We start from the raw sequence: 12,937 nt of genomic DNA, 5'->3' as shown, positions 1-12,937 counted from the left end.
TGGGGGGAATCCCTGCCAGGCTCTCCCTCGTGATCCTGGGCTGGGAACTGGGAAACGGTGTCGTTGCCAACCTGGGCTGACTGGCTGCTGCTCTGGTTCCCGCCTCGATGCCTTGCCTTGGCCTCTGGGACCCGAGCTGCTCACACTGTTCCTCCATCCAGAGGTCCTTTCCTCACCGCCCTGCCCCTCAAGCCCATTGTCACAGCCAAAAGGCCACCCAAATGCCACCTCTCTCAGGAAGGCTTCCCAACTCCCCTCTTTTCTCTGTTTTTATGTGGTGCAGGTGTCAGTAGGGCGGCTCAGCAGTTGTGGCTAAAACCAAACAAGGCACTGGACTTGCCACATCCCAACCAGCAGTGAAGGGTGAGGTGACAGAATTCCTTCTATGCAGAGCCAGTGATAAAATGAGAGGTTACAAAAGAATTACATAATGGCGTAAGCTAACCCACAAAGGCCTCTGCAAGCCCCTCTAAAGGAAGTGGATACAGAGTTCCGGTTGTGGAAAAGGTCATGGTGAGAAAGGTCACCCTGGGGTCTGCATGTTACTTCCCGGTCAGCAGTGTCTGGCCAGTCACCTGTACGGGGAGGCCCTGGGAGCGTGGCTCTCACCCTGGTAGTAAGAAGCCGTTTCTTAGAGCAGGGTTCTCAGCGGCATCTCCGTGCATCGGGTCATCTGGGAGCTTTAAGAACTACTAAGCTTCATCCCCAGGCCAGAGATTCTGATTGAATTGGCCTGGGGAGGGGTGGGGAGGGTGGGGAATTCGTGATTCTAACTGCACCTCTGCCCTAGAGTTGAGAGCTTTAAAGACTGATGTGGTTTAACATTAAGCACATAAACAAATCATTTCGTCAAACCCTTCATATTAATATCCTGGGGTTACTTTTAGGGGTTGTCTGTTGTAAAGGGGTTGTAATGTTTATGAGACTCTTGCATGTCAGTGAAAAAGAATATCTCATGATTCCTACTGAAATTGGTTATCCACCAACTGATTTGGAATAGTGATTTTTTTTTTTATTTGAGAGGTGTAGAGAAGTTTACTAAGTTTGTAAACAATATTGGAATGATATTTGAATGAAATTTACTTTATTTATAGGTTTAACTTATTGGGTTTACTAGGATAATTTTTAAATTGAGGAAGCATTTGAAGTACGTGAAAAGAAAATCTATTATATTAAATGTATTCATTCACTTTAAAATGTTTACAGTAGTTTAATTAACCAAATTCATACAGGAGCCAAACACTAATCAAAAGGCTTCTTTGAAAGTGACTATTCAAATTTACTGGGATGCATAAATAGAATAACAAGATTTATAAAATAAACTTAAAATTCACAGAAAATTAGTTTTTTTAAATTATAATAAATTTAGTATTACTTTTTAAAACGGAAATAAATGTAAAAAATCATTTTCTGTGTATATAAACAACCCTCAAAGACACCAAAAACAAAAAACAAAAAAAAAACCCTGCCCCACCCCCACTTGCTGACAACTAGAACAGCAAATGCCTGGCCTTAGTCAGCCACCCTTCTTTCCCAGTTCCACAGCAGACATCGCTAATCACTCTCAGCACACTTTCCTCCTGGGCTTAAGGAGTTGCCTGGATACAACACCCCAAGCAGTAATTCCAATCACCCGGAGATGGCAGTGATCTAGGACCAGCCAGACATCTCTTTCCTCACACCTGCACGCTTGCCTCTATTCATCCCCCAACCAGGAGCCATAGCAGCGTCCTGTAGTCCCTCCACACTGGTGTGGACGCTCCCCATCGCAGGCCCTCACAAACCTCCCTGGTGGGAGGTAAGGCAGGGATTACTACCGCCTTGGAAACTGAGGGGCCCCTGAACTGGTCAAAGCCAACTCCACCCGGAGCCCAGGTCGCTCCCTTTGCGCAGGGCCCCAGTACCTTCTCCCATTGGTAGAAGCGGTCAGCTTTTATGATCATGTCCACCAGGCTGATGTGGCTGCTGCGGGCGGCCACGGCCAGGGCGGTTTTCCCTTGCTGCAAGCAGAAGCGAGGAGGGAAGCCAGAGTTTCTACAGGAGGGGTGTAAGGTGATCTCTAGCCGGGACCACAAACCCTGCCGCCCAAAGAAAGTGGTTTCCAGCCATCGACACCTCTTACTGGAGAGGAGGAAGGCTTTCTGGTCATGAGGAGGGAGGTGGGGAAGTCACGGGTAGAATAAGCAGTAATAATCATTCCAGCCACCACCTCCTGTGTTCTCTAGAATCTAGGAGGCCTTGGTGCTTATGGAATGCAGCCTGCATAACACTTCTACGTCACCTGTGAAACAGGTGGTACCAGCCCCATTCCTCAGATGAAACCAGAGCCAAGAGAAGGGGCTTGGGCTCACTGAGGCAAGTTTGCCTACGTCCCCACATGCTCCCAGCCCTTGGATCCAGGCCTCCCAATCAGGGCTGCCCTCAACCACCCCCAGGGATGGGAAGCTCCTCTTCGAGTTTGGCCAGCTGCCCAAAGGCCCAGCTCAAAGCAGGGAGCCCCTCCCAGGTCCAGCCGCAGAGCCTGGTCCTGCCCAGCCCTCCTCACCCCATCCCAAGGGCCTTTTGCAAATAACCTTCCCCTCACAAGCCTCATACCAGGTCTTCACTCTTCTCAGACCTCCAGCCACTGAGGACGTAGTCACCCCACCGGCATGATGTGCTGAAAAGCGTCCCCCTCCCCCACCTGTGACTCAAGGTGCCCAGAGTCTGATGGGGCCGTGAAACAGAGGGCTACCACATCCTAGGCCTAGAGAACAGGAACGGGAGGGCCAAGGGCTGAGGGCCCTCCGAGGAGGCAGGGGAAGGCAATGGAGCAGGAAGGCTTCCTGGAGGAAGCTGCATTCGAGGTGGTCTGTAAAGGAGGGGAGGCCCTGAACACTCTGAAAGCTTGAAAGGGAGGCTGGCTGTGAGCAGAGGTACCTTGTCGCTCAGGTTTAAGGTAACGCCCGCAACCAGGAGCATCTCCGCTATGTCCTGCCTGGCGTGCTCTGCGGCAAGGTGGAGGGGCGTCTGCTGCCTCTGGAAGAGAAATCGGGGGACAGGGGAACGGAAGGGCATGGAGAAGTGGCCTGTGCTTAACGCCGGGACAGGACCAAGGTGGGTCCACTCCCGGTTGGGCCTTAACAACGTTTCTCTAAGAAGTTATGAGGAAGAGTGAGCTGCGTTTAATCGTCAGCATAATACCAGAGAAAAGTTGGTAAAAACAAAAACATACTGCTCACTAGCCCACCCAAGTCAACCTCTGTGATGATATTTCTTGTCTTTTTTTTTTTTAATGCAGAATGGCCCTAGCCGGTTTGTCTCAGTGGATAGAGTGTCGGCCTGTGGACTGAAGGGTCCCGGGTTTGATTCTGGTCAAGGGCACGTGCCCAGGTTGCGGGCTCCATCCCCGGTAGGGTGCGTGCGCGAGGCAGCTGATCAATGATTCTCTCTCATCGTTGATGTTTCTATATCTCTCTCTCCCTCTCCCTTCTTCTCTGAAATCAATAAAAATATATTTAAAATAAAATAAAATAAAATGCAGAATGTTCTTAGTTTGTTGGTTTTACATATTTGAGACCATCCTGAATATGCATACATTTTGCACCTATTTTTATACCTATCACAACACTTTACACATATTATCAACTCTAATAAACACCATTTAAAAAAAAATCTCACCCAAGGATATGTTTGTTGATTTTAGAGAGAGGAAGGGAAAGAGAGAGAGAGAGAGATTGATGTGAGAGAAAAACATCCATCAGCTGCCTCTTATATGTGCCCTGACTGGGAATCGAACCCACAGCCTTTCAGTGTATGGGACAATGCTCCAAGCAACTGAGTCACACCAGCCATGGCAAACACCATTTTTAATAGCTCCGTCATAGTCTATGTCAATACTGTAATTTACCTAACCACTTCTCTATTATGAAGTACTTGGCCCATTTTCAAACTGAAGACTGATAATGCTGCAATGAATATCTTTGTGCAGGAGATCTTAATATATTTCTTGAAGCTCAATTCTCAGATGTAAAAATAGTCACAATTTTAATGGTATATGCTATCTCCTGCTAAATTGCTTTCTTCCCCTAGTGGTGTGTATGTGCTGGCACTGAGGAATACATGGGTAGGAGGTGGACTGAGGCAACAGGGGTTTAAAAGGACTCCTGACTGATCACAACTTCAGGACTTGGAGGCCTCGTGTTATTACACAAGACTGCCCTAGTCACCCCTGCCCCAGGATTCTCCCTGGGGGGAAGTGGGGGGGAGTCAATGAAAGGAAAAGGTTGAATGTAGGAAGGTGTTAACTACAGAGTTCACAAATCAAGCTATAAAAGCAATGCCTTAGCGTTGGGCCATCTGGTAGACTGCAGCCGAGCCCAGACAGTCTGGGAGGGTGCCCAGAGACTCCGTGGGAACCAAGTGGTTTCTGTAGCCACTTACATTGTCGGTGGCGTCCAGGTCACTGCCAGCATCGATGAGGAGCTGAACCAGGGTGGGGAAGTTGTGCCTCACAGCGAGATGCATTGGAGAGTCTCCCTGCTGGGGTGAGGGAGACACAAATCAACTGATGGGTCCCACTTGGGACTGCCGAGCAGGAGGTGGTGCTGGGGGGTGAGAGTAGGGAGGAGCATTGATAGTGCTTCTGGGTTGGATGGGTGGCCTGAGGCATTCACAGCCCCCTAGCCTGAATCCCTGGGGTCCAAACACTGAACCTCAAGGTGGGTGGGGACCTGAAGACCCAAGTTTGAGACTTAGCTATGCCAGGACCTCATATTGTGACTTTGGGCAAGTCATTTTCCTTCTCTGATACTCTTCATCTGGCAAGTGATGTTTGCCAAGGTCCCTTCTAGCAACAACACCTTAATGTTCTCTGATATCCCATTTAACCCACACATGAACCTAGAAAGTATATAAGGATGGTATTTTTATTGGTATTTTCATCTTACAAATGGGAACACTGAGGTTCAGAGAACTTATGCAACTTGCCAAAGGACATAGCTAATAGATACCTTGTGTTAGTGAACTTTCAACCCCTGGCACCTCGGTAGATGCCTGTTACCTACTTATGTGTGATATCAATGAATGAGAGAGCTGGATGTAACTGGAACAGAGATCTCACTCCAAGTCCAACACTTATCCAAGGCCTTGCTCAAGGCTAGAAGACTCCCTTCCCAATGGTCCCCTGTGACCCCTGACTGCATGACAAAGTGAAGATACTGCCACTGTATCCCCTTCTCTAGGTCACACACATACTGTGCAATAGTACAAAGCCAGTAAAATTGGTAGTATAGGTCTATACTGATTATGGAACTACACCCTCACATATTGAGTATAAAAAGGTTATAAAACAGAATACACACACACATACAGCAAGAATGCCCACTGTTGCCCTAACCGGTTTGGCTCAGTGGATAGAGTGTCAGCCTGCGGACTCAAGGGTCCCGGGTTCGATTCTGGTCAAGGGCATGTACCTTGGTTGCAGGCACATCCCCAGTGGGGAGGGGGGGGTGCAGGAGGCAGCTGATCGATGTTTCTAGCTCTCTCTCCCTCTCCCTTCCTCTCTGTAAAAAAATCAATAAAATATATATATTTTTTAAAAAAGAATGCCCACTGTTGCCATTACTAGTTTAGGACAGGGAAAAACAGTTTATAAATAATAGAAAAGATTTTCCCAGCCATTGTGGCTCAGTGGTTGAGCATCAACCTATGAACCAGGAAGTCGAGGTTCGATTCCTGGTCAGGGCAATCGATGATTGTCATTAATGTTTCTATCTTTCCCTCTCCCTTCCTCTCTGAAATCAATAAAAAAATATATTTTAAAAAAGATTTTAATGATATCATTATTTGTAGGCAACCTGGTTGTTTTCATCTAAACAGGTTAAAATAGTTATTACCCTCCCTCCCCCACCCAAAACGCTACTAGAATTAATTTAAAATAGAAGACAAAAACACTCAAGTAATTGTAATCAATGTAGCTCTCTGGTGGGTGGTGTTGATAATAAGGAAGGCTACAAATGTGTAGGGGCAGAGAGCATATGAGAAATCTCTACCTTCTGCTCAATTTTGCTGTGAACCTAAAACTGCTCTAAAAATAACGTCTATTAAGAGAACCAAACACACCCAGAATGATGAGGCAATGTCAAGGGACCCAGGAGCCAACTGAAAGGGCTCCCGATGGTCAAAGCTGAGACATTTGAGCGACAAAGTAACATTGGATTATAAAAGGATCTCAAGAAGTAACTCACAACAAAAGAACTTAAACTAGGAAAACGATTAATGGTTCAGAGTCAATAGTAATCTAAAACAATAACAAGGAATCACTTAACTATAGAAGAATATCTAATATTGGTGAAAGGTCACTCATAAATGACTGGAAGCTATGTGGTGTGATGTTTTGGGAAAGCAATTTAACAACTTGCACCAAATCGTAAGATCTTGGTACAGAGCAGGAGTTGCCACAGCCCCAGGCTGAGACAGGGTGTGGAACCGAATCTGATGAGTCAGTACCAGAGCTCGAGGAACAGGAGTCTGCACAGGCAAGCCACACAACAAGCACGGCCGGCAGCCGCTGAAATCGATGAAGAGCCAGTCAGTAAACAGAGCCGGAGTGAAAAGAAGGCGCGGAAGGCTGGGTCCCCACTGGGCCTTCGAGAGGTTACAGAGGTTATAAAGGGTCATTATCCAGAAATCTAAGAATATCCTCTTTGTCCTCACAAAACCAGATGTCTACAAGAGCCCAGCCTCAGATACCCACGTAGTCTGGGGGGAAGCCAAGATGGAGGATTTATCTCAGCAAGTCCTGCTAGCTGCTGAGCAATTCAAAGTTCCAGGGGAAGCTGTCTCAGACATTCAAGAAAACACAGACTCCAACTGTCAAGAGGAGAATGGAGAGGAAGAGGCTGATGAAACCAGTGCGGGAGTTAAGGTCATAGAATCGTTCATGTCACAAGCACATGTGTGTCGAGAGCAAAGTCAATCCAAGCCCTGAAGAACAATAGTAATAATATTGTAAATGCTATTCTGGAATTCACAGCGTAACCATCTGAAAATGAGGACTTGTTTGTTTGTTTGTTTGTTTTGGAAGGAGTGATTGCTGCTTGGTTTGAAATTTGTTCTGTTTCCATCATTAATAAGCATTTTTGTGGGATTGAAAACAAGAATCATAAAAATGTTTTTACTACCTGACCTGGAAGTCCTGCTTGGAGAATACATCTATAATGCAAAATAAATGAAAAGTTATGCCATAAAGATGTTCATGAAATCATTCTTTATAGTTGCAAAGTCAGCACCAACTTAAATATCCAACAGTTGAGGATCTGTTCGATGTGATGTGGATAGTGGACCACATCTGTCATGGTCAACACCTGAAAAATGTCTACCAGGGAAACTCTGCAGCAACACTGGGCACCTGGGCTCGGGAGACTCCACTGGACTGGAGTCAATTCTGGTGTCTTGATGGGGAAAAACAAATAAGCATCCTCCTTGCAGAAGTCTGCCTTATTCTGGATTTATTCTAGAGGTGCTACTGCTATGAGGAGAAACAGAGAGGGGATAAAGAAAAGTCATTGCTTTACTAGGGTGTCAGGATTAAGGATGCCCCTTTTCTCTATATTCTAATGAATTGTGTTATACTGTTTTTACAATAATGTTATATATTTTTTAACATATTTTTATTTATTTCAGAGAGGAAGGGAGAGGGAGAGAGAGATAGAAACATCGGTGATGAGAGAGAATCATTGATTGGCTGCCTTCTGCACAGCCCCAGGGAGGGTGAAACCCGCAACCCAGGCCTGTGCCCTGACCAGAATAGAACCATGAACTCCCGGTTCATAGGTTGATGCTCAACCTCTGAGCCACACCAGCCAGGCTACAATAATTTTAAATAGAGTACTTATTTCAGCTATGTGAAATGACCTCTTTCTAATTTAAACCATAGATAGTTCCTCGTTTGTGTAATGGGAATAATAACAGTACTTATCGATATGGAAACAGAGGCCCAGGGAGGTCAAAGCTGCTTGCCCAAGGTCATTCAGTGTGAGTGGCAGAGCCAGGCCTCAAAACCAGGTTGTCTGACACCAAAGTCCAAGTCTTAACCACAAGGTTATACTGTTGCCTATGGTACATTGCATGTGCCACAACGTAACAGGAACAATGTGGACAACCAAGAGGCTAAATCTGGAATAAGATCATTCCTGACTCAGTGGATACATGGGAGGCGAACACGAGGAGATACTTCGCTTGGAAGGCAATGCAAGCGTGGTTTCTAACCCTGTCCCACTGAACCTTATTTGACTCTCCTCCGCGCTGCCAGCTGGCTCCCATCCTAACCCCAATCAATGGGGTCATGGGAGACTTTGGGGTCACGGGGACCCCCTTCAGTCCAGGCCCCCACACTTACACGATCAGCCACGTTGGTGCAGCCCCCTGAGTGGATGAGGGCCCGGGCCACGTCCTCAGAGCCACTGAGAGCTGCATAATGGAGGCAGCTCTGCTCTTTCTAGAGGAAAACAGAAATCAATGCAATGCCCTACGGACCCTTCATAGCTGGGTTTGCAAAGCACTTAGGGATTCATTGTTCCATTTTTCTCATAACCCCTCCCCCTCTCCCCACCCCCTGGGACTATTATCTCCTTTCAACTCTGAGGCCGAGGAAATCAATGACTTGCCCAGGCCTGGTGACAGTAAAAGGAGCTCACTATGACCTCAGCCTTTGCTTGCCTCCTGTCACAAACTCCAGAACACAGGCCAAAGGCTGCACAATTTCTTACCTGGTAACGACACGCAGAGTACAGACTCTGAGGAGATGGTTGTCAAAGAAGGGGACAAGTAAGATTTGCCAGTACAGGGCAAACCCCAGTACAGTGCACATCATAGTGAACGGTGGTCGACTGGTCATTCTGGTTGTTCCAGTCATTCAGCCATAATGGTCGCTTAGGCTTTTATATATATAGATTATTCATACTTAGAGCAGTTTAACATTGATATTATTAAATTTACATTTGCCATCTTGCTATTTATTTTCTTTTTTGTTAATCCTCACCCCGGAATATTTTTTCCATTGATTTTCAGAGAGAGTAGAAGGGAGGGGGAGAGACAGAAAGAGAAACATCTGTGTGAGAGAGACACATTGATTGGTTGCCTCCCCATTTCATAGTTGGGAAAAGAGGCTCAGAGAGGTTAAGTAACTTGCTCAGATCACAGCAGCTCAGCAGTGGAGAAGCCAAGACCAGACCCTGGGCCTGCTGCCTCGTAGCCTCTGTGCACACAATGTTCTGGAATCATTGTGGCTGTTACTGCTGACGCCGTTACAACTCAGCAGCCCAGGGCAGCCATCCCAGCCCAGGGCACGTGTAGGAGGCAACCAATTGATGTGTCTCTCTCATATCAATGTTTTTTCCCCTCTCTTCAACTCTCTCTAACAACTAATGGGCTCAGCCGGCATGACTCAGTGGTTGAGCATTGATTTATGAACCAGAGCTCACGGTTTGATTCCCGGTCAGGGCACATGCCCGAGTGGCAGGCTCAATTCCCAGTGTTGGGCATGCAGGAGGCAGCCGATCAATGATTCTCCCTCATCATTGATGTTTCTATCTCTCTCTCCTTCTCCTTTCCTCTCTGAAATCAATAAAAATATTTTAAATAAATAAATAAAAATATATGGAAAAAATATCCTTGGGTGAGGATTAACAAAAACCTCAGACATGCAATCCAACAAAGTAATTACTTGGTTATGTGGCAGATGAAGGAATAGAGCTATTGAAAAGTCCGCCGTCAGTCGTGGGGAGGCCTGGCTACCTGAGTGAGGGCATTCACGCTGCTCCCAGCCGCCAGGAGGAGCTGCACACAGTCGGGGTGGACCCCTTCAGCAGCAGCGTGCAGGGCGGTCAGACCCTCCTGAAACACACGGGAGAGGGGAGCGGTGGGGGGAGGGCAGGAGGCTGAGGCCAGGGCCTGAGACCAGAGGACACCCTCCTGCCAGGCTCCGGGGCTCGGAGCTCTCCACTGCCCTGCTCCTAGGACAATGACCCCATTATTTGCGGTTCCCTAATCCCTGCCCCTGATTTTCTCACTTTGAGGGACAGGTGGTACACTCATCCCCTCCTCCACCCCTCCGCTCAGGCTCTCCCGCCCTCCAAGCAGCCTCACCCCGCTCTCTGTCCATTCCCTCCTATTCCAGGAAGCCGCCCCTGCCCATCCTGCTCACGAGACTTCTCCCTTCTGTGAGCACACACCCTGTGCATGACTTCCTGGTAATCCCTCATGCCTGGTGCCCCACTAAGCCTGGAGGTTTGTGCCGCGGCTTAGCTTTTCCTGGCGGGCTGTTGGTTCAAGAACATACCCTCAGCTTCCAGCTTTAGGGCCTCTATGGGGGAAAACCACGGCCTGGGGGTTCCCTGAAGGCAGAGAGTGAGTGTCACCCATTTCTGCATCATCCAGGTGGCAACTCACCACATTCCTCTCCTCCAAGTCCAGCCCGATGTCCACGAGTTGCTGCAACACAGCCAGGTGGCCCCGGCCAGCGGCCAGGTGAAGAGCCGTGTTCCCGTCCTGCAAGGAGGGGCTGGTAGAATCACACACCTCCCAGGCTCTGAGGGCCTGCTAGAGCCACCCCTTATTTTATAGACATGGAAACGGAGGTCCAGAGAGGGAGTGACATCTCCAGGGTCACAGAGCAAGTCCGTGACACGCTGCAGCCCTGAATGCTGGGCCAAAGCCACCCTGCTCCTGAGAACTGTGCCGAAAACTACAACCAGGGCACTGCCAAGGGCCAAGTCCTGGTCTCTCTTTTTTTACAATTCAAGGCAGACACATTCTTAAAAATATATATATCCCTACTTTCCATGCTCCTGTCTAAAACCGGCCCCTCCCAGGGGACTGCAGACCACCCGCCCTCCTTCTGCTCAAGGCCAGGCCTCCAGCCTCTGCCGCCTTGCCTTTTCCCAAGACATTATTAGCTTCTCGTGGAATATTGTGGCTCACCCTGACCACACACTTAAAACTGGGACTCCACCCCTGTCCTCCTGATCCCCTCATCCTGCTCCACTTTTCCTTCTTCTCCATAGCACCGCCGGCCTTCTCATACCTTTATGATTTACTTGTATCCCCTGCTCATGGTTTATTGTCTGACTCTATTGGCAGAACGTAAGCACCACAGGGTGGGGATTTCTGTCCATTTTGTTCTCTGGTTTCCCCAAGTGCCTAGAATAGGACCTGGGCACACGGCAAACTCTCAATAGACATTTGTTTGATCCTATATAATAAAGAGATAATATGAAAATTGATCATCACTCCAACACACAAGATGGCCACCCCCATGTGGACACAAGATGGCCGCCACAAGATGCCCGGCAGGGGAGGGCAGTTGGGGGCGACCAGGCCAGCAGGGGAGGGCAGTTAGGGGCAATTGGGCCAGCAGGGGAGCAGTTAGGCATCAATCAGGCTGGCAGGGGAGTGGTTAGGGGCTGATCAGGCTGGCAGGCAGAAATGGCTAGGGGCAATCAGGCAAGCAGGCAGGCAGGCAGGTAGGTGAGCAGTTGGAAGCCAGGAGTCCTGGATTGTGAGAGGGATGTCCAACTGCCCGTTTAGGCCCAATCCCACCGGGGGGATCCGAGCCTAAACGGGCAGTCGGACATCCCTCGAGGGGTCCCAGATTGGAGAGGGTGCAGGCTGGGCTGAGGGACACACACACACACACACACACACACACACACACACACGCACACCGTGCACGAATTTCGTGCACCGGGCCTCTAGTGAGTAAATAATGTGATGGGAGCTTCACATTTGCCTCCTGGAACTTGAGAGCCAGAGGACTGGTAGTCGCCTCACATGTGAGAAGTACAAAGGTGACAGTGACAGAACCAAGAGGCTCCATGTGGTGGGGCAGAAGGCACAGTGTTCTTTGTATTAGAAGTCCCATGAGGGCAGCCTGCTTGGGGTTATCCTTAAAGGGATCTCACTACGAAGGACAGCTGGAAGGAGGGTGAAGGGCCCCAGCAAAGAGGAGGACAGCTGGAAGCGGCCAGAGATAGGTATGTCCCTAAAGAGGAACCACAGATGGAAGACCAGGGCAAGGACCCTGAGGGACCACAGAAGCATCCAGAAGGGAAGATGCAGCCTTGGCCATTCCTCACACCCCAAAGGCCCCTGGGACACATCTCACTGAACCAGTCATAGGGGCCTCCTCACTCAGGCTCCTTCCTCGCGCTGGCCTGTCTCATTGCCTTCATGAGGGGTGGACATTCCCATTTAAGCACAGATCTTTAAAGGGCCCGATGAGTTTGTGAACATATACCAAAGCTAAAGCAGCACTTAAAAGAGTTGAAAACAGCCCTAGCCAGTTTTGCTCAGGGGATAGAGCGTCGGCCTGATGACTCAAGGGTCCCAGGTTCGATTCCGGTCAAGGGCACGTACCTTGGTTGCGGGCACATCCCCAGTGGGGGGTGTGCAGGAGGCAGCTGATTGATGTTTCTCTCTCATCGATGTTTCTAGTTCTCTCTCCCTTCCTCTCTGTAAAAAATCAATAAAATATATTTTAAAGAAAAAGAGTTGAAAACATGCCCTGCTCCCCCATCATAGATCCACATGTACATAAAACAGCTATACCTATCTAATGGGAACAAAGGTGAAACATTTAAATTTCTTTTATGATGACAGTTATATCATATTAATAAACAAAAAATCCCAACAGCTTTGTTCTGCTTCTCTCCCATCTCTCTGCAAATGTGCATTTAGCGGCCTAGTCAGCTCTCTGCAGCAAGGATCAGACTGTGGGAATGTGGCCATAGGGTTAAGTCTCCTTGATCAAAGAAATGCAAACGAACTGACAAGGGCCCCCAGCTGGCAGGGCAGGGCTTTCTTCTTCCTTCTGGGGTATTAATATCCACATCCTGCTCTTTGAAGCAGCAGGTGGCAGGGACCCCTAAAAGGGCACTTGAATTCTGCCTGGGCAGGG

General features: G+C 48.4%; 1 protein-coding gene and 1 pseudogene across 2 annotated transcripts in view; one reads left to right on the top strand and one right to left on the bottom strand.

The window, feature by feature from the left end:
* Window positions 1-12,937, bottom strand: part of ANKDD1A (ankyrin repeat and death domain containing 1A) — a gene marked incomplete at its 5' end in the record, with an annotated part of 33,563 nt that overhangs the window by 4,821 nt on the left and 15,805 nt on the right. Inside the window, 6 exons of the mRNA XM_079769205.1 lie at window positions 1,905-2,000; window positions 2,920-3,018; window positions 4,423-4,521; window positions 8,381-8,479; window positions 9,778-9,876; window positions 10,432-10,530. Of these exons, the coding sequence (XP_079625331.1) occupies window positions 1,905-2,000; window positions 2,920-3,018; window positions 4,423-4,521; window positions 8,381-8,479; window positions 9,778-9,876; window positions 10,432-10,530 (591 nt within the window). The remainder of the gene's footprint in view (window positions 1-1,904; window positions 2,001-2,919; window positions 3,019-4,422; window positions 4,522-8,380; window positions 8,480-9,777; window positions 9,877-10,431; window positions 10,531-12,937) is intronic.
* On the top strand, window positions 6,157-7,020 carry LOC307097560 (nascent polypeptide-associated complex subunit alpha-like; annotated as a pseudogene). Its single transcript has 2 exons — window positions 6,157-6,187; window positions 6,415-7,020. The product of its transcript is annotated as a nascent polypeptide-associated complex subunit alpha-like (transcript).

Source organism: Cnephaeus nilssonii, assembly GCF_951640355.1.
Source record: "Cnephaeus nilssonii genome assembly, chromosome: 4".
Classification (NCBI taxonomy): Eukaryota; Metazoa; Chordata; class Mammalia; order Chiroptera; family Vespertilionidae; genus Cnephaeus; species Cnephaeus nilssonii.
This window is presented reverse-complemented; position numbering and strand designations above follow the sequence as displayed.